Below are 21186 nucleotides of genomic sequence, written 5' to 3' on the forward strand. Positions count from 1 at the left end.
GAGACCGCGATCGATGAGTTCGAGAGGAGGAGAGAGTATGGAGAGCCTTCTCCTCAACTCCAATTATGTATCAACCAAAGTAAGTGCAATAAATACCCAAGCAAGTGAAAAGTATAGCCAAAATGGTATGAGAGAGAAGGGGGGACGAGCTAGATGGAGGAAGAAGAATGGCTTGGGTAGTGTGGTAGGTCGGAGGTTGGCTCTACTTTTGTATATCTGGTTCGCTAATTCTGTGGCGCACCGAGAACAGTGCGCCAAAGAATACATTATTTTTGTGGCGCACCAGGCACAGTGCGCCACAGAAAAACTTATTTTTGTGGCGCACTAGGCACAGTGCGCCACAGAATACCTTATTTTTGTGGCGCACCGCGGAGCTGCGCCACAGAATAACTTATTTCTGTGGCGCACCAGGAGCAGTACGCCATAGGAATAGTGTAACCAATGATTGGGGGTGGCAGGGTGTGGGCCCCACCATGTTTTTGTGGCGCATTGGTACCCGGTGCGCCACAAAATTAAGCTATTTCTTTTTTTTGAAACGAGGCAAAAGCTTTGCCTTTCATTGATATAGGAGAAAAGAGTTGACCCGTTTATGAGGAAAACTGGCCGAAAAACCGTACAACACGACACCACACACCAGCCCCGAGGCTGCGCTCCACACGGGTCGACGACCAACCAGGTCGACACCACACCTCAACGCAACAGGCGGAGGCGAAAAGACCGGAGCCACCGCTCCAACTACCACGCCGGCCCCAAGGCCGCGCCCCGCCTGGCCGAAGACGAACCCGCCTCCGCCGAACCACCAAAACACTGCACAAGCCCCTCTGTCCGGTGGACGTCCAAAGCGAGGCCCCAAGAGGCAAAGCGACACAAGAGCACCGCCCACGCCCGATCCCGCGAGGAATCTAGGGTTTCCCCCGGAGAGCCCGGGCGGAGATCATGAGACACCCACTTCGACGACGCCTTCAAGAAGGATGCGGCGCCCACGGGCGTCACCGTCGTCGGTCCTGGCTGGCCTCCAAGACAAAGCTTTCGCCCAGCAAGAGTCTCAAAAACTCGCACCCGCCCAACAAGGACCGGCACAGACCATCACTGCATCCGCCATATCGCGACCCCCGGGGCAACGCGCCTGTAGCCAACGGAGCACCGTCGAAGAGCACCGTGGGCACCGCCGGAACGCCACATAGAGGGGACGCCGACCAACGCCAACGCGGAGCTCGAAGACGAACGCCGAAGCCCGCAGACAAGAGCTCCAAGATCCGGCCGCCGCGCCGCCCACGCGGCCACCGCAGCCGCCGCACCGCCGAGGAATCCGGGGCTGCTGTCCCGACGCGCTCCTCACCCAGCTCCTCCTCTAGGCACACCACCATCGAGCGCCACCAAGCAGACCCGCCGCGGACGTCCCGCAGCAATCTCGCCGCCAAAGCAGCCCTCTTGCAGCAACATCGTGGCCAACCCAAGGCCGTCGCCGCGAAGCCCTCCTGGCCCAGGGCTAGGCCAGCACCACGCCGCCACCACACGCCCGTGGCCCGCACGGCCCTAGCAGGCCCAGATCGGGGCCCGCCCATGCGCCGGCCGCCGCGCCGCGGACCACCGCCTGCGCCACCATCTCGGCCTGCCGACGCCACACCGCAGGGGCCCCGCGCCGGCCAGCCACCGCGCTGCCATGGCCATCCGCACCCCGAGCCGGCCCGCCCGGCCCAGATCTGGCCCGGCCGCCCTCGACCGCTGGAGTCCCACGCGCCGCCGGCGGCTGGAAGAGCCGCCGCGCCCGCCTCAAGCAGCCACACCCGCAGCACACCGCCGAGCCCACCGCACGCCGCCGCGCCCGCTGCCCTGAGCCGCGCCCGAGCGAGCTCCTCCTCGCCAGGGACGCGGTAGGGGAAGAAGCGCCCCGCCGCCACCTTCCTCGGGGAGCGCGCGGCTTCGCCGGCCCCCCTCCGGCGGCGGCGAGGCAAGGGAGGGAGGAGCTGGGGGCCTAACGCGGCGGTGGCAAGGTTTTCCCCCCGGCCGCCAGAGGAGGGCGACGCGAGGGGAGTCTCGTCTCTGTTGTTGGCATAATTAAGCTATTTCTGTGGCGCACCTAGCATGGTGCGCCACAAAATAACATTCTGTGGCGCATTTTTAGAGGTGCGTCACAGAACTAAGCTCCACCTATAAGCGTTTTCCTACTAGTGCGTATGGAAAAGTCCAGAGTAACACTAGTTCGGTTCTTTGCAGTTTTTTCGAAAATGCGGTTCTTTGCAGTGTATGCACTTTGTTGTCTTTATCGAAAGAAAAAAATGCACTTTGTTCTGTATGGTAATCTACTTCATTTGCAAACTCCGTTAGTATGAAGATGTTTCTGGCTTAGCTAGTTGCTAGCAGCTCCTGATTCAGTTCTGCTCCTCTTTGCAGTGGGAGCAAACAGTCTTACTGTAGATTTCTCCCAGAGGATTCGTTTCTTGATCTCTTTGAGTTAGGTGAAGAATCAGAGATCCAAGATCTAGTAATTGCAATCCTGAGTTATTTATGCCATACAATCTGTATCAGATCCATCTGTGCTTCTCACTATTGTCGTAAATCCACACTGTTTTATGTTGTTTCCTTTTTTCAGTGTTCAAACCTTCTCACTTGCAGTGTATCAGATGTCCCTGAGGCTTTTGCACAAAACAAATATTGAGCAGATTGATAAGCCTATTAGATCCTTCTTTTGGGCTGGTAGTGCTGATAAAAGAAAATATCACTTTGTGAAATGGAGATGGATTTGTAAACCAAAACAAAAAGGTGGTTTGGGTGTTAAGGATTTGGCTAAATTTAACATTAGTTTGATGTGTAAATGGTGGTGGAAGCTGGAGCACGACACAGGGCCTTGGCAGGATTTTATGAAATTGAAATATTTAAGAGGAAAAGGCATTTATTTTGCAAAAAGCAGGCCTGGAGATTCTCCACTTTGGTCTGATATGTTGAAAGTCAGGGAGCTTTATCTCTGTGGCAGAAGAATGAATGTTGGGAATGGATTGCTAACCAGCTTTTGGGGAGATTCTTGGTGCAGCACAAGGCCTCTCAAGGATATGTTCCTTGTGTTGTTTGATATCTGTAATGAACAGAATATTATTGTGGCTGGAGCTGCTGCTATGGGATGGAGATTCTCTTATAGAAGATGGTTGACTCCTGATCTCATCATTCAGGAGGCTGGATTGCTTCAGCTGATGAATCAAACAAATTTGACTCAGGAAAATGATTATCCTAGGTGGAAATGGTCAAAAAATGGCTGCTTTACTGTGAAATCTGTGTACAAACAGATATGTGGGAATGGTAGAGACAGATCCTTTAAACATCTGTGGAAGAGCAAAATCCCTCTCAAAATCAAAATTTGGCTCTGGTTAATTTGGCATAATGCAATAGCCACTAAGGACAACCTTCTCAAACGCAATTGGTCTGGGAATCCCAATTGCCAGTTTTGCAGTGAGCAAGAAACCATCTCACATCTCTTTTTTGGCTGTTCTGCAGCCAAATTTGTCTGGAGTGCAGTAGCTACTGCTGTTAAATCTCCCACTCGGCCTGGGAGTTTCTCACAATTCTTTTGGTGGTTTCCCCAATTCGCTTCAGTCGGCCGTAATACCCAGATAGCTGGTTTAGCAGCTATTTGCTGGGCTATTTGGAAAAACTAGAAACAAAGCTTGCTTTGAGCAAAAGATGATTAGTTCTCCCTTTGATCTAACCAGCTACGCTGCTGTGTTTATGAAATATTGGGCAGGTTTACATGGAGAACAGGATGCTTCAGATCTTCGTGCTGGTGCAGACGGGCTCTTGCACCTGGCTGAGGTGGCTGGAGTAAGATCTTCTGGAAACAATGGTCGTGGCGATCTTCTGCATTTGGAGGACAATAGAACTGGAGAAGATGCAAATGATGACGCCGCTGCTTGACTGTTCTTGGTTATGCTTGTAGCTGTTTCTTTTGAGCAAGATCTTCCCCTTCTGGCTGTAGGCAGGGGTGCTCCATGCTGTTAGCTTTTAAAAACTGTATGCTGGTTATGTTATATTCCCCCTAAAACGCTAGCATTAGGCGGCGATCCTCCGCTTTTGTTTTGTTGTTCATGAACACTGCTGTATTTTCGTTATCTCCCCTGATAATGAAAATTCGATCCTTGGTGGATCGTTTGGAAAAAAAAAAAACCTTCTCACTTGAATATTTTGCAGTAGTTTAAGTACCATGTATCCTGCTTTGGAACTTTTGTGCTCATTTGAGCTACTTATCTCAGTCACAGAATCTCATACCACGGTGGTGAAGACAGCGATTAGCAGCTATCGCAAGGTGTACATATTTAATTATCTATAAGCACCTCTCACTAGTAGAAAATACGCCTTTGGTCAGGCACCTTTGGTTTCGGCCGTGTCCTGGGCCGGGACCCAAGGCCTGGCCACGTCGCTCTGTAAACGCCATAGCGTATGGCACCCATAGGTTCCGGCTCGTAAAGACCCAAAGGTCCCGGCTCGTCTTTCAACCCGTGACAAAAGGGTTTTGCACCACGCGCCGCCTACGACACCCCCTTTAATCTCGGCGCGTATTCCCAACCGGGACCTAAAGTCAAATGGTACGTTTTCCGCGGAGACCGATCGCGTGTCGCCATTATTGGCCGTGTCGAAATCGAGCGTCGACGGCGTGGAATCCGAGCCGCCGGCGCTCCGGCGGCCGGCCACTATTCATCTTCCTCTTCCAATTGCTTTATAAGCTCCACCATTCTTCACCATTGCCACACACACACACACACTTTCTCCATCCGGCCTCCTCTCCTCATCCACCATTGCAAAAAGCTAGCGCTCTTCCCTCTTGGTCGATGGATGTAGTGACCTCACCCGGTAGGGTGCCGATCCCTGTGCTTTATTGTGCTAGTCCCTGGATCAATTGCTAGCACACACAATTTAAGATGTAATATCATGAAACAAAGGTCTTTATTACATCGCATGATCCAATTACACAATGACTTACAAATTGCATAGCACAAGGCTAGCATTACACCAGAGATTTACAGCGAACAAACATATAGCATGGAGTCCTTCATCTTCATGTGCCACAGGCGAGCATGTTGAGGATAGACCCGCAACCCTAATCATCATAACTCACTCGTCTATCAAATATCTGCAACAGGTAAAGTTACAGCCAAAAACATTTGGTCAATACTTTGAATGTATTGGCAAGATGTCACTATTTAGTGGACACAAATGGCGCCTAATACCTACATGTATATTTGGCTGGTGGAGTTTAGGCTCTTTGCAGAAAAGCGAGCATTTTCCCTATCTTTTGTAAACATCATTTGTCTTTGAAAATATAAATGTCTAAGATCATGAACCCACGTTCTCATCACACTGGCTCACCAGGGAAGGATACGGCCGATCCAGCTTCAAACATTTCAAATCTTTCTATTCTTAATAGATGATCCCATTTCTCTTCACATGCAGCCTATCCATCTCATCAAGCATCTCTGACCAATCATAACTTACCATGTCATGCAATACTCCAACATCATCCACCATGTCATCCACCTCACCACAGAAAAATAAATTTTGTTGCATTCCTCTGTCCCGTTAAATACCAGGTAACGTCACCCCACTATGCTGCCATTCAGGCCATCAACGCTTGGAAGTCTGGCATGTTCCGTTCCTTTTAAGCTCCCCTCACCTTCGCATTCAGATGACACATTAACGCTCGGAAGTTTAAGGGCTGTCTCCTCCCCTTCCCTTCCACCATCTTTGGCTCCTTGAATTCCATCCTCCACCATGCTTCATTTTCAGGTGTACAAATACCCATGTCCTCTCCCAGTCCCTCGCAGCCTCCCGTGCTAAGAGCAGGTCTAACAGACCCCGTAAAAGGGGCAAACCCGTATAATAACCGCCGATTTGAGGGTTTCGCGTCTACCCGGCCGTCTAGCACGCCCCGTAAAAACGCCCCCCGCATCGTTTTTTGCTGTTTTGGACTACGGGGCGGGTCGTCGCCCTCTACTTGTGCGGGGTGGGAGCGGGGATAGTGGGCGAAACCACTATCTCAATTCCGAAAGCGCGCGCGGACATTTCAGTTGTCCCCATCCATTTCCCCCCGCGCGCCGCCGCAGCCACCCGCGCGCCGCCGCCGGGATCCATCAGATCCGCGCCCCTCCGCCGTCCGCCGACCCGCGCCGACCTGCGTCGACGCCCGCCGCACCTCCGCCGCACCCCCGCCGAAGTTCCGCGTCCCTCCGCCCGCGCCGCAGCCGTCCAGCCGTGGTCTTCTCCGCCGTTTGTCGCCGGTGAGTATTCCGCCGCGTTCTTCTTCGTTGCCGCCGGTAAATTGGTCGGATTTCGGGCTGATGTATGGTACCCCGTGGTAGATGGCTTCGGAGGATGTGCACATGGCGGATTTGGAGGCGACGTCGACCGATTGGTCGTCGTCGGATTCCGATGATTCCGACATCGACGAGTTGCTCAACGACGACGAGACGGAGATGATGGTGCTGCTGTTCGGCTTGAAGCAAACGGACGACCGCATGAAGCTGCTGGATCAGCGGAAAGGATCCGTGATGGGGCGTATGTGCATTCCGCGGAACCGCGCGCTCGGCCACGAACAGCTGATGCAAGATTATTTCGCTGAGGTACCGACCTATCCTCCCCGCCTCTTCCGTAGACGTTACCGAATGCGTAGGTCTTTGTTCGAGAGAATCGTCAAAGATTGCGAGGCAAATTGCGATTATTTCAAGCAAAGAAGAAATGCTGCCCAAGTCATGGGATTTAGCCCATATCAAAAAAATTCTGCCGCCATGAGGGTTATTGCATACGAGTATACCAGCAGATTATACCGACGAGTACCTTCGCATTGGTGTGCAAACAACCACGGATTGCGTGCGTATGTTTGCCAAGATGGTGATCAAGTTGTATGGAGAGAAGTATCTCCGAGCTCCAAATGAGGATGATACAAAAAGGCTCATGGAGATCAATGAAAAGAGGGGGTGGCCGGGGATGCTTGGTAGTTTGGATTGCATGCATTGGACATGGAAAAATTGTCCAAAAACATGGCATGGAATGTATTGTGGCAAAAGCCGTGATGCTACCATTGTTCTTGAAGCTGTGGCCTCTCAAGACTTATGGATTTGGCATGCTTTTTTTGGATTGCCGGGGACACTCAACGACATCAACATCTTGAATAGATCCCCTTTGTTTGCAAGACTAGTTAAGGGTGAAGCTCCACCTTGTAACTACAAAGTTATGAACAATGAGTACACCATGGGATACTATCTCACAGATGGTATTTACCCTAACTATGCAACCCTTGTCAAGTCCATAAAAGAGAAAAAGGACAGGGCTTTGACAAGAAAGGAAGCTTGCTTCACCAAAAATCAAGAGGCATGCCGCAAAGATATTGAGAGAGCTTTTAGTGTCTTGCAAGCAAGGTTTGCAATTGTCCGGGGTCCTGCTAGGTTTTGGGACAAGGAAACTCTTGTTGATGTCATGACATGTTGTGTCATTCTTCACAACATGATCATTGAAGATGAAAGAGGTTTGAACTTGCCATGTTTCTATGACAATGTTGGCACCCGAGTGCAGCCCGAGAGGAACCACTGATCGGATTGAAGCTTTTCTTGCAGCTCATCGAGTCATTGAAAATGCCGAGACTCATCACCAGCTCACCCAAGATCTGATTGATCACCATTGGCAGTTGCATGGCCAATGAGTTTTTACATTCATTTCCCATTGTTGTATGTGTGAAACATTCATTTCCTATTCTTGTATGTGTGAAACAATTGTTATTTGTTTAATTCTTCCATTAGAACATTTATTGTAATAATTATGATGATTATTGTGTGATGTAAAACATTTATTTTATGCGAATGTTGTGTTGGTTTTAATATCCAAATTGTCAAAACACCCTGTTTTGAGGGGCCGGAAACTCGGACGAGCTAGCAGAGCCCGTATCCCCACCCCGTAAAACAGAATATTCTGTTTTACGGGGTGGGGATACGGGCTCTGCTAGCTTGTCCGAGTTTTTGACCGGCGAAAACCGGATACAGGGCCCTTTACTCGTGTTATACGGGGCGAAAAATACGGGACCTGTTAGACATGCTCTAAGACATTTCTGCAACCGATGCTACCTCCGCCATCTTTGTTGGCATGCCAGGGCTCTTTCCGTACAGAGTAGGCGCTTCCGTTAGAGCTGAGCCAAACTGCTCGTAGCAGCACTACAAGGACAAGGATAGGCTCTCTTTCTCTCTAATGCCACGGCCGACCACCCTGTTCATTTCATTTCTATTTCATCCTATGGATCTGGTTGTGATGCGATGGTGTACAACAGTTTACATGGTACCATGGTGGATTCGTCCCTGCATCCCATGTGCACTAACGCGAGATTCATGCCTCATCTTCCAGGTTGATGGTGGTGCAGAATCTGGTATTTAGTTGCCTACCAATTGTGGGACAGAATGCCCCTTACGTCAGCCGCTTAATTTCTTCTTGGACTACCTGTTGGGCTGTGAGATTGGTAAGAAAATCTTGGTTGATCTATTTTGGATACTATCATTTCCAGTGAGTCTCGACTGCTGCTCATCGCATTTCAGCACAGCTGTATGTACAAGTACATGAACGGCTTTTCAGTTATTTTATCTATGCAGGCCAAGGTAACTCTTAAACTAGACATGATTTTTTGATAAATCTAACACTCTATTCATATTTACTTCAACGAGTTGCTTGACATTTTAAACATTCTGCAGGCAGACCATAGATGTAATTCAATATTTGGCATATTGTATTATATCTTGCTTTTCAACATTTGTGCATTGATATACCGCATATGATTCTATGAACCAGAGTCTTCATGTGAAAAGTTCAAACTTTGAGCAAACTTTTTTTACAAAATTATTTGTTGTTTAAATTAGACTGCCAAAGGTAAGGCATGCTACATTCTAAGTGTATAACATTTATAATGAAGTTAATTGTTGCATACGGGCTAAAACTAATCCTTGAGGTTCTTCCCTAACTCAGAAGTTTCTTTTTAATCGACTATATGTTTGGTTGGTCGTTTGGTAGGCTGCATTTAAGCAAAGAGATGTTTCGGTGTGCTAATCTTCCTTGGAAAGATCTCACTTACAATACGACATTTTGAAATATGTATTGCTTTCACTTGGTTCTTGGCAGACCATTACCAGTTCAGGCAATTCGATGGAGAATGGAAGTATGGAACCAGGTAGCACCAAATACATCCAATACTTATGAAAGCCTGCCGTGAATAAATTATTCTATTTGTTTTCAAGCGAACTATGAATGGTCATGGTGACCTCCGATCTTCTGGCATTCATGAATATAAAAGGAAGATCTTAAGACATTTTACTGTTGTTAGGAATCTCATATTTTGGTAATTAAATTTAAAACCATATCAAATGTTTTAGCAATAATATTGGCCATGTTTGATACATACTACATTTCACAAGTAATATTTGTAAGCATAATAAGGTTCACCTTATTACACGGTTGCTATTCAGAATAGTCGATATTTGTCTCCGATGTCCATACTTTCTTTGTTAACATGTATTTTCAGGTTACTTAAATTGTATATAGGAACTACATTTTTTTATCTCTTAACCAAGTAATGGCTAAATATTTACCATGGTTGACAAATTTTTATTTTGTGTGCTCGGTATATATGCAAGACATGATATTTTTACCTCACAACACTTTAATGCATATTTGACACTATTAACTTTTATTGTTATGCAAAATACAAATGGGGATCATTACCCCATTGAAATTGATGCCATTAAGTTTCTAACCAATACACTGAAATTTCTTAATTAGAACCATCTGGTATCCTGGAAAATCCTTTGAATGTTCCGCAACAACGTGCGGGGTATCATCTAGTTGTATAAGAGCATGAACCCAAGTTCTCATCACACCAGGGATAGACACCAGACGATCCAGCTTCATACATTACTACCCAAGTTTACCCATCAAGTTTTATTATGAAATTGGGATGAGAGAGATCTTCCAACAGCTCCAGGTCTAGTTGCTCAAAGTTGTCCGTAACCGGGGACACGGCTAAGTACTTAGTTTTTACACTCTGCAGAGGTTTGTACACTTTACCCGCACGACTTAGCCAGCCCCTTTTTCACCATGATGCTCATTTTGCTCAAATGGTTGGGAGAAGACTAAGACGAGACTGTTTTCGGAAATAAGGCCCTGAGCCCTCTGGACGGACCCGTACCAACCTACACATCTACATCTGCTGGTCACGTCGGGACAGGACCCTACAACCTACTTAGTCAAGACAGAGCCCATATGACATGCGGCTGTACAAGAAGCTACTAAACATGAAACATGTCGAATCTCTTTTGTTCTCGGGCGGCGGACCCCACCAATTTTCACCGTGCAGACGCTCCACTCATACCAATCCGCCCAGGTGTTTCATTTATCAAGTTGTTTTCATTTATAACAAAAACATATTTCTTCATCTCATCTCATCATGATATCTCAACCACGTATCTAATAGCATGGCTAAGCAAAACAACCTACGATGGCAACTTAAGGGAAACTAGAGGAATCCTAAGACTATAGGATTAGCATAGCATAGCATATACTTTGAAAACATCCTACACATGCAATATCTACTAAGTAAAAACTACATGCATAGAAAACATTAGGACATGAGTGACACTTGCCTTTTTGGTAGTCGATGATCATTCACTTCTCACAATCTCAAGCGTTGCACTCCGTACAATCTATACGATAGAAAAGTACACAATAAACATACACACCAAAACAACCTAAACAAGCAAAGCAAACAATGAGTTGTTATTTATCATATTTTTAACATCCATTTGTTTTATGGTCAGATGGAAAATGAATGTATGGCATGAGGTATGGCTTGCAAAGATATGAATTTGATAGATTGAATGGCTAGAGTCAAATACTTAGGAATGGACCAACTGGATATATGAGAAGGAAATTGATAGGCTACAAAAGCATGGAAAATTAGGATAGGTATGATCTTGGAACATGAAGATCATGTAGAAATAATTTTGGTAGATGGGTATGGTTATAAGGATCATTTTGGCAAAAGGAATTATGTTCAAAATATTTATAGATTAAACCTATGATGAAAATGCTCAAAATTAGAATATTTTGAAATAGTTCGAAAATCAAATTTTACTTCTGAATCGTGTTCTACTCATTTTTATGAATCTAGGATCTTATTTTATACGTTTGGACGAGTATTTACTTTTATATAATTTTTTCAAGATTAAACACTTTGCGGATGACGTCCGAAAAGTTATTCGAACAAGTTGCTTAGATGGAAAAACTTTCTACACGAAAGTTATAGACAATATAATTACAACCTTAACGCAAAATTAATCATCTAAAATAGAGCTCTAGATCTACTACTATGAAATTTAAAAGTTAGGCATGATCTATGAGCTAGCACAGATTAACCCATCGATCGGCCACAGACCATGCGCGTGGGGGAAAAATGAAGGAGAAAGAATGGGATACATGGCAGGACATGATACCGCATGGTACTGGTTCAGTTATTCGTAACTTTGAAATGATCTATTTTAACCCGTAGAAAATATGCTGTAGCGTACCGCTGCTGCACACTAACGGAGAAAAAGATCCTGGCGGCGGGTCAGGCGTGGTCCTTGTGGTCATGCAGTCGAGCACGGCAATCTCAAAGGTCTGGACTTTGGACGTCGTCCTTGATTGATTGACGGCGTAGAGAGAATGGAGCGGCAGTCCGCGTCCGTGACTCGCCGTCGTCGTCTCGACGATGAGATGGATGTTTGGCTGCGAAATAAAAATGAACCAACAGGCTCAGACGATGTGCAGGTTCAAAAGGAGTATACAGAGACCAAAAAGGGGCAGCGCAACCTTTTGGTGTCGACGGAAATCGACGAGCATCTGTGACGGACAAAGGCTGTTTTGGTAGCTGAAAACGCATGGGGCCGCGAGCGGAGGGAACGACGGCTGCGTGTCAAACATCGACCAGAGACTGCACCAAGATGTCCTGGAGGTGGGCGACGGTAAGAGGAGTTCACGAAAATAATGGAATTGGCCTACAGGTTGACGTACACGACAAACCAGTCCGATGAACTCCGATGATGTCGCGGCCAACATCAACTAGGTGATAAACGACTATGTTCTGGAGGTAGGCCTTGACGAGAAACATCTTCTGGTGCAAGGAAGTTTCATGGTGATCACTCTAGACGACAAGATCTAGCGATGAACTCGAATTTGAGGCTGTAGATGGCATGGTCAGTGTGGTCTGTACATGGCTTATCTGGAGAAACTTTGTGAATGAAAGTGGTGGAGAAGAACAAGAGACACAAGGTGCTCTCCTCGGTTTGATTTAGTATGGGCTGAGGAGGGAGATCGGGAGTGCTATGCCGACTGGTGGCATTCGGTTCACCGCGTTGGTTTGAGAGATTAAGATAGTTTTGAAGAGAATAAATTCCCTGAACGGATTTTGCACTGAATATGGAATAACTTTCGTGTTTAACTCGAAGACAAACGGCCACTATAATTGATGGGAAATTGAAAGGGAGAGGGAGGCTGCCATGAACGTACGTACGTTCCTGGAGGTCAACGAGGGGATGAGCAAGACGAAGAGGTGGGTTCAGTCGCCCTTGTTGGGCTGAGTTGGCCCAGTTGGGTCGGCCTTTTTTTTTAATTTGTGTTTTTTTTCAGAGCCTTTTGGTGTATCAAAAAAATAATCAGAAAAATGCAAATGAGGTACCGTTGGGTTAGTTATGAAAAATACTTTAATATGAGATCAAATTTTGAACAAAAATATAAACTTTATAAAATCAAAATTTAACATACATGTCTATGTGGCTATAGTGCCTTTTTAGGCGGAAATTCAATTCGGCTCCCGGGTGCGTATGCTCCCTCTACCAAAAAAAACATATTTCGAAATGTCAAAAAATTTGGATAAAAAATTCTACATGTACATCTCCATAATGTAAGTGCATTCGCTAAGTTTCACGAAAAACCAATATTTTTTGTGGTCTATGTAAAAAGGAGAAATTTTATCTTGTGAAAAGCATTATTTTTAGCACTGAATTTTATCTTTTTTACACACGTCACATGATAAGTCGATTTTTTATGAAACGACTTTCTGAGCGCGTAGCACGTGAAGATGTACGTACAAATTTTTTGTTTTAATTTTTTGAAATTTAAAATATACATAAGATGCATTTCAAAATATAGGGAGCATACGCACCCATGTTCCAAAACACCACTCCCCTTTTTAGGGTTTAAGGTTTTCTCAGAATATAAGTTTCAAAACCCTTCAAACAAAATAGAGTATTGTTGGCAAAACTTTTGGAAACCAAGGTTTATGAAAACTCTATTTTTATAAATAATTTTTTAATAAACACAAATTTTTTAATTCCTTGTGAAATTTTAACCATGATAAACAAAGAAGCTGAATTTATTATTATTATTTCACATTCCAAAATTTGAAAATTTTGGGATGTGACAATGGAGCACCTTGTGCGCGACCCGGCTCTTTGAACACGGGTGTACCACCTCAAAGCCGAAGGGATGGCGTTGAAGGTCACTGTCACGCTCCGTGCAAGAATGGTGGAGAAGTGGATCCGGGGCGTGAAGAGGGACTTTCTCGACGCCGCAACGACTAAGTGCGTCGGGTTGGACTGCGAGTTCACCGACCCTCGCGTGCCTAATCAGCACGCCGCCGTACTTTAACTCTCGGTGGCGTCCGAGACGTTGGTGTTCTAAATTATTCATGCCGATAGAGTGCCACAAGTGCTCAAGGATATTTTCTAGGACGGGAACATCAGATTCTGCGGCGTCGCTATCGGTAATGATGTGAAAAAGCTAATTCACTACGGCATTCACATCACTTCTGCGTACGACCACTAGAAGGTAGTCCCGAACCCCACCACCAAGCCCACTCCAAGTTTATATTATTTGGTAAACTATACCATTGGGACAAACCTTGAGTAGAAGAAGAAGTACAACCACAAGAAGAAGATGGACGTCGCTGATGTCTACGTGTGCTTCTATTCTTGTAGACAGTGTTGGGCCTCCAAGAGCAGAGGTTTGTAGAACAGCAGCAAGTTTCCCTCAAGTGGATCACCCAAGGTTTATCGAACTCAGTGAGGAAGAGGTCAAAGATATCCCTCTCAAGCAACCACCGCAATCACGATACAAGAAGTCTCTTGTATCCCCAACACACCTAATACACTTGTCAGGTGTATAGGTGCACTAGTTCGGCGAAGAGATAGTGAAATACAAGTAGTATGGATGTATATGAGTGGTAATAGCAATCTGAATAAAATATGGCAGCGAGTAAACATGCAACAGAACGATAAATAAGCGGTGTTTGCGGTATTGGAAACAAGGCCTAGGGATCCTACTTTCACTAGTGGACACTCTCAACATTGATCACATAATAAATAAGTTCTCTTCCTTTGTGCTACATATACTCTTGTTTGATAATGAACACCATTCGTTGTGTAGGGCTACAAGAGCACCTCAATGCCGGAGTTAACAAGCTCCACAACATTCGGTATTCATGTTTAAGTAACCTTTAGAGCATAATAGATCTTTGCAATCTAAACCGAGTACTAACATAGCATACACACTTGTCACCTTTACACTATGAAGGGGGAATAGATCACATCAATACTATCATAGTAATAATTAACTCCATAACCTACAAGAGATTATGATCATAACCTACGCCAAGAACTACACGATGCACACACTATCACCATTACACCGTGAAGGAGGAATAGACTACTTTAATAACATCACAAGAGTAGCACACGTAGACATCAAGCACTTTTACTGGCGCCGTTGTCGGGGAGATCAAGACACGCTGCAAGTGGAGTCTCTCACATCCAATCTCTTTACTTTTTTTTGCCTTACTTTACTTTATTTTACTGCTTTGTTTGCTCTTATATCAAAAACACAAAAAAAAATAGTTGCTAGTTTTACTTTATTTACTATCTTGTTTGCGTTCTCTATATTAAAAACACAAAAAAATTAGTTACTTGCATTTACTTTATTTACCTTTTGCTTATTTCATCATGTTTCCTCCTAAGTACACTCTAAAAGACATACCGGTAGGACGAGGGTCTATAATTGGAAGAGATAATATAGAAGATTTTTTCACTCATGTTAGTACGAGTGAAGATTTTGAAGATAGACATTTGGTAGAACTTGCTCCTACTTATAAAATTGCTGCTGCTTCTTTAGTACACATGTTGGAAACTAAATTTGTTAATCTCAATCCTATAATTCAGCATATATTTCTTACACTCTCTGATATGGAGGAAGGAGAAAAGAAAGATTTTGTCTTAGAAACCCTTCTTAAAGAATTTGGTGGTGTAGCAAGAGAGGCTAGAAAAGTCTTTACTAAAGACAAAATGCTTGGTTCTTACACCAACTTTGCTAATACCCTTGAAAAGATGGACATTGATAGAATAAAGTACACTAATAATGTTAATGATGGAGGGGAGATTAAAACATCAATACCTTGCAAGCTCCTAGGAATGCATGAAGCTCTAGAAAATAACTATGGTTGGCTTGTTCCTGAAAATTTGTTTGATGAGAATAGCAAGCCTAAGAGTAATGAAAAAGGAGCCTCTGAAACTTACATAGATAAGATACCATGCATAGTTGAGAAAACTCCAAACTCCTCTGATAATGCTTCATCTCTTGATAATACTTGATTCACACTTTCTGCGCCTAGCTGAAAGGCGTTAAAGAAAAGCGCTTATGGGAGACAACCCATGATTTTACTACAGCACTTTTGTTTTATATTTGAGTCTTGGAAGTTGTTACTACTGTAGCAACCTCTCCTTATCTTTATTTTATTGCATTTTTGTGCCAAGTAAAGTCTTTGATAGTAAAGTCAATACTAGATTTGGATTACTGCGCGAAACATGATTTCTTCTTGTCACGAATTTGGGCAGGGGTTCTCTGTAGGTAACTTAGAAAAATCTGCAAATGTACGTGCGTGATCCTCGGATATGTACGCAACTTTCATTCAATTTGAGAATTTTCATCCGAGCAAGTTAAGTGCCTCTGTAAAATTCGTCTTTACGGACTGTTACTGTTTTGACAGATTCTGCCTTTTATTTCGCATTGCCTGTTTTGCTATGTTTGATGGATTTCTTTATTCCATTAACTTTCAGTAGCTTTGTGCAATGTCCAGAAGTGTTAAGAATGATTATGTCACCTCTGAATATGTGAATTTTTGATTATGCACTAACCCACTAATGAGTTTATTTCGAGTTTGGTGTGGAGGAAGTTTTCAAGGCTCAAGAGAGGAGGATGATACAATATGATCAAGAAGAGTGAAAAGTCTAAGCTTGGGGATGCCCCCGTGGTTCATCCCTGCATATTTCAAGAAGACTCAAGCATCTAAGCTTGGGGACGCCCAAGGCATCCCCTTCTTCATCGACAACTTATCAGGTTCCTCTAATGAAACTATATTTTTATTCAGTCACATCTTATGTGCTTTACTTGGAGCGTCTGTTTGCTTTTATTTTTGTTTCTGTTTGAATAAAATCGGATCCTAGCATTCTTTGTTTGGGGGAGAGACACGCTCTGCTGTTTCGTATGAACACATGTGTTCTTAGCTTTATTCTTAATATTCATTGCGAAGGTTGAACTACTTCGTTCATTGATATATGGTTGGAAACGGAAAATGCCGCATGTGGTAATTGGTATATTGTCTTGAATAATTTGATACTTGGCAATTGTTGTGCTCACATAGATCATGTTTAAGCTCTTGCATCATGTACTTTGCACCTATTAATGAAGAACTACATAGAGCTTGTTGAAATTTGGTTTGCATGATTGGTCTCTCTAAGGTCTAGATATTTTCTGGTTAAGGTGTTTGAACAACAAGGAAGACGGTGTAGAGTCTTATAATGCTTGCAATATGTTCTTATGTAAGTTTTGTTGTCATCGGTTCATACTTGTGTTTGCTTCAAATAACCTTGCTAGCCAAAGCTTTGTACTGAGAGGGAATACTTCTCGTGCATCCAAACCCTTGAGCCAACACCTATGCCATTTGTGTCCACCATACCTACCTACCGCATGGTATTTTTCTGCCATTCCAAGTAAATACTTCATGTGCTACCTTTAAACAATTCAAAAGTTATTACCTCTTATTTGTGTCAATGTTTTATAGCTCATGAGGAAGTATATGGTGTTTTATCTTTCGATCTTGTCATTTACTTCGGACAGACTTTCACCAATGGACTAGTGGCTCATCCGCTTATCCAATAATTTTGCAAAAAGAGCTGGCAATGGGGTTCCCAGCCCCGATTAATTAACTTGCATTAATAATTCTCTTCACATGCTTTGCCCTGATCAATCATTGAGCAACTTAATTTTGCAAGAAGAAAAAGAAAAGAAAAAAATATAGACACTCCTCCATGGTATGAGATTGTAGGAAGGCACCCGAGGATTCGGTTAGCCATGGCTTGAGAAAGGGAAGGTGGGGAGGAGTGTCACCCATAAATAATAAATGCATGTGTAAACAAAAGAGAAGAGGGATGATCTACCATGGTGGTAGAAATAATGTCCTTCATGGGAGCCGCTCTTGAAAGTCTGGTTGATAAGGTAGTTAGAGTACCCATTACCATTCGTTGACAACAACAAACACCTCTCAAAACTTTACTTTTATGCTCTCTATATGATTTCAAAACTTGAAAAGCTCTAGCACATGATTTAATCCCTGCTTCCCTCTGCGAAGGGCCATTCTTCTACTTTATTATTGAGTCATTACCTATTTCCTTCCACCTTAGAAGCAAACACTTGTGTTAACTGTGTGCATTGATTCCTACATATTTGCTTATTTGCATTCATCATATTACTTTGTGTTGACAATTATCCATGAGATATACATGTTGAAGTTGAAAGCAACCGCTGAAACTTATATCTTCCTTTGTGTTGCTTCAAAGCTTTTTACTAAGAATTTATTGCTTTATGAGTTAACTCCTATGCAAGTCTTATTGATGCTTGTCTTGAAAGTATTATTCATGAAAAGTCTTTGCTATATGATTCAATTGTTTACTCATTGTCTTCATCATTGCTTCGAATCGCTGCATTCATCTCGTATGCTTTACAATAGTATTGATCAAGATTATGATAGCATGTCACTTCAGAAATTATCATTGTTATCGTTTACCTACTCGAGGGCGTGTAGGAACTAAGCTTGGGGATGCTTGATACGTCTCAAACGTATCTATAATTTCTTATGTTCCATGCTACTTTTATGATGATACTCACATGTTTTATACACATTATATGTCATTATTATGCATTTTCCAAGCACTAACCTATTGACGAGATGCCGAAGAGCCGATTCTTCGTTTTCTGCTGTTTTTGGTTTCAGAAATCCTACAAAGGAAATATTCTCGGAATTGGAGGAAATCAACGCCCAGGGGCTTATTTTTCCACGAAGCTTCCAGGAGACCGAGGGAGAAACGAAGTGGGGCCACGGGGCGCCGCCACACTAGGGCGGCGCGGCCTGAGGGGGGCCCGCGCGGCCCTAGCGTGTGGGGCCCCCGTGACTCCTCCGACTCCGCCCTTCCGCCTACTTAAAGCCTTCGTCGTGAAACCCTCTCGTACCGAGAGCCACGATACGGAAAACCTTCATCGTGACGCCGCCAATCCCATCTCGGGGGATTCGGGAGATCGCCTCCGGCACCCCTGCCGGAGAGGGGAATCATCTCCCGGGGGACTCTTCATCGCCATGATCGCCTCCGGATCGATGTGTGAGTAGTTCACCCCTGGACTATGGGTCCATAGCAGTAGCTAGATGGTCGTCTTCTCCTCATTGTGCTATCATGTTAGATCTTGTGAGCTGCCTATCATGATCAAGATTGTCTATTTGTAATCCTACATGTTGTGTTTGTTGGGATCCGATGAATATTGAATACTATGTCAAGTTGATTATCAATCTATCATATGAGTTGTTTATGTGTTATCGCCAGATTTTAGCCAAATGAGGAGATGGGCCGTGATTGAGATGGGCTTAGAGGATATGCACATAAAGTGTTTCTGAATCAGCCTCGTGCGAGAATTTGGGCTAGATTGCCCGTATATTTGTACATTATGGTAGATCGCGTTTTAGTTTAGAATTAAGAGATAGAGTTTGGTTCGTACACAGTTAGGTTTATTCCAAAGATAGAAAGTCTACGGACTATAAATATGTACCTAGGGTTATTGAGAAAGGATGACAATCACGTTCACAACAAACACAATCTAGACGCATCGCCACCCCTTGTTTCGAGGGTTTCTTCCGGGTAAGCGTCGTGCTGCCCAGATCGCATCTTGCGATCTGGGCAGTATCAGTTTATTCGTTGTTTTGTGTTGCTCGTACTCGAAGCCTTGTTGATGGCGAGTAATACCGTTATCATAGATGTTTTGGGGCTAACATCGATACTTTTCTGATATGTTTGCTTAAGTTATGTCTGCCCTAAATATCTAGCTGCCTTTGCACCTATCTTAGGTGTAAGGGCAGCATCTTGCTTGATCTTTATTTAGTAGATCTGATCTGTTATGGTTGTTCCTTGTTCTCCAAGGATTAGTTTGATATCCACATGGTTAGGCCTTGCAAACGGGTTGAACGATCCAGTAGTGCGTGAGGTATGGTTTGCCGATCCAAGAGGGGTTGTTCCGGGAATCGACTCTGTGTTGGTTTTTAGGCCTCTTCTAGGACCAGTTTTCTGTTATCTTTCGTATCTGCCAGGCTCAACTACGCGTAGGACGTTCCAATTATGCGGTGAAAGCCCTAGACTGTCGTAGATCGATTTAACTTGGTATTGATAAAGCAGGATCCCCATGTTATCGTAGATCCAATGCGAACCATGGGTCAATCGGCTCTTTGAGCCGATTCACAGGGCAACCTGAGAGCCGATCGAGGCTCAGATTTAATGTTTACGTGTCTGCCATGCAGGAAACTAATTGAAGCAATCCATCACCTTCCTGACCAGGTATAGGTCAGGTGGCACGCCCTCGCAACAGCTAGGACATGTGCCGGATTTTGCGGGCCGTCGCCCGAGGGACCGAGGGCCCACCGGCAGTTACGGGAGCCTCCCGGCTCTTCGTGTTGCTCGTCGCTGCTCGCCGGTGGGTTTTGGCAGGCAACACATTCACGGCACGCCCGGTGGGACATTCTACGAGCAAGCTGCGTCAACATCTGCAGGCTGAGATGGCGGACGGACCAATCACGTACGAAGATCCGCTCGAGGAGCACAAGAAGAAATATGATGATATTAAAGCTGTCTTCGAAGCCGATCTCATCGGCTCTTTCGAGAGGACCCGTAAACATGGCATTAGGTGGAAAGGGTTCTCAACCGAAGGCGTTCTCGATGAAGTAGATCTGTCTGCCCTTCAGAGGAACGCACCAGAGCTCTGCGCCAGGAAGTTAATTACATGGTGGCTCATTCTCTACATCGTCATTCTGAGAGCCTGGTGAACGCTTTCGAGCGCATTGCGGTTCGCGTGGTTCAGGAAATCATGAAGCATCAGTACTCTCCGTCAGGGCCTACCCTAGGGACTCACCAGGGAGAAATACCGTTTCAGACCAGACCGCAGCTGCCATTCACGCTTGCAGCTCCAGAGCCACAGGGTTCACCGGCATACGTCGTCTACAAGGTTGGAGGCGATCCTGGCGATTGCCAATTCCTGTATGAGCCACCTAAAGAAATCCCACATGGATACGTGTGCACATACGTACCGGACTGCAATAACTTGGCGCACGAACCAGATTGCAGCAGGAGGGATTTCTGGAGCGGACGCCGATAAATAGGCGTGGCTAGCTAAATATGCCACCGGAACGAGTCATGAAAGCTCAGCCCCTGCAGCTCATACCGTGGAACAAATCAGTACAATCTTGAGAGACCAGTTCGGCATCCTGCCAAAGAGGAGAACATGTCGGCTATTCCAAGCCGTACCCCAACGAATATGATTTGATTCCGCTGCCGCCCAAGTATCGGCTCCCCGAGTTCTCAAAGTTCAATGGATCGGAAGGGTCTAGCTCAATTGAGCATGTGAGCCGATATTTGGCACGAGTTGGGCATGATTTCAGCATCGGACCCGTTACGTGTAAGGTTTTTTGCGCAATCTCTCACAGGACTAGCTTTTGGGTGGTACACCTCGTTGCCACCAGATTCAGTCCGGACGTGGAAGCAACTGGAAGAGCAG

General features: G+C 44.9%; 1 protein-coding gene across 1 annotated transcript in view; it reads left to right on the top strand.

Moving 5' to 3' along the window:
• Window positions 1-1563: 1563 nt before the first annotated feature.
• The window catches only part of LOC124654334 (phosphopantothenate--cysteine ligase 2-like), a 93490-nt gene continuing 73867 nt past the window's right edge, over window positions 1564-21186 (top strand). Inside the window, exons 1-3 of the mRNA XM_047193348.1 lie at window positions 1564-1874; window positions 2395-2480; window positions 19609-19614. Of these exons, the coding sequence (XP_047049304.1) occupies window positions 1564-1874; window positions 2395-2480; window positions 19609-19614 (403 nt within the window). The remainder of the gene's footprint in view (window positions 1875-2394; window positions 2481-19608; window positions 19615-21186) is intronic.

The sequence above is a fragment of the Lolium rigidum genome, chromosome 1, assembly GCF_022539505.1.
Source record: "Lolium rigidum isolate FL_2022 chromosome 1, APGP_CSIRO_Lrig_0.1, whole genome shotgun sequence".
NCBI lineage: Eukaryota > Viridiplantae > Streptophyta > Magnoliopsida > Poales > Poaceae > Lolium > Lolium rigidum.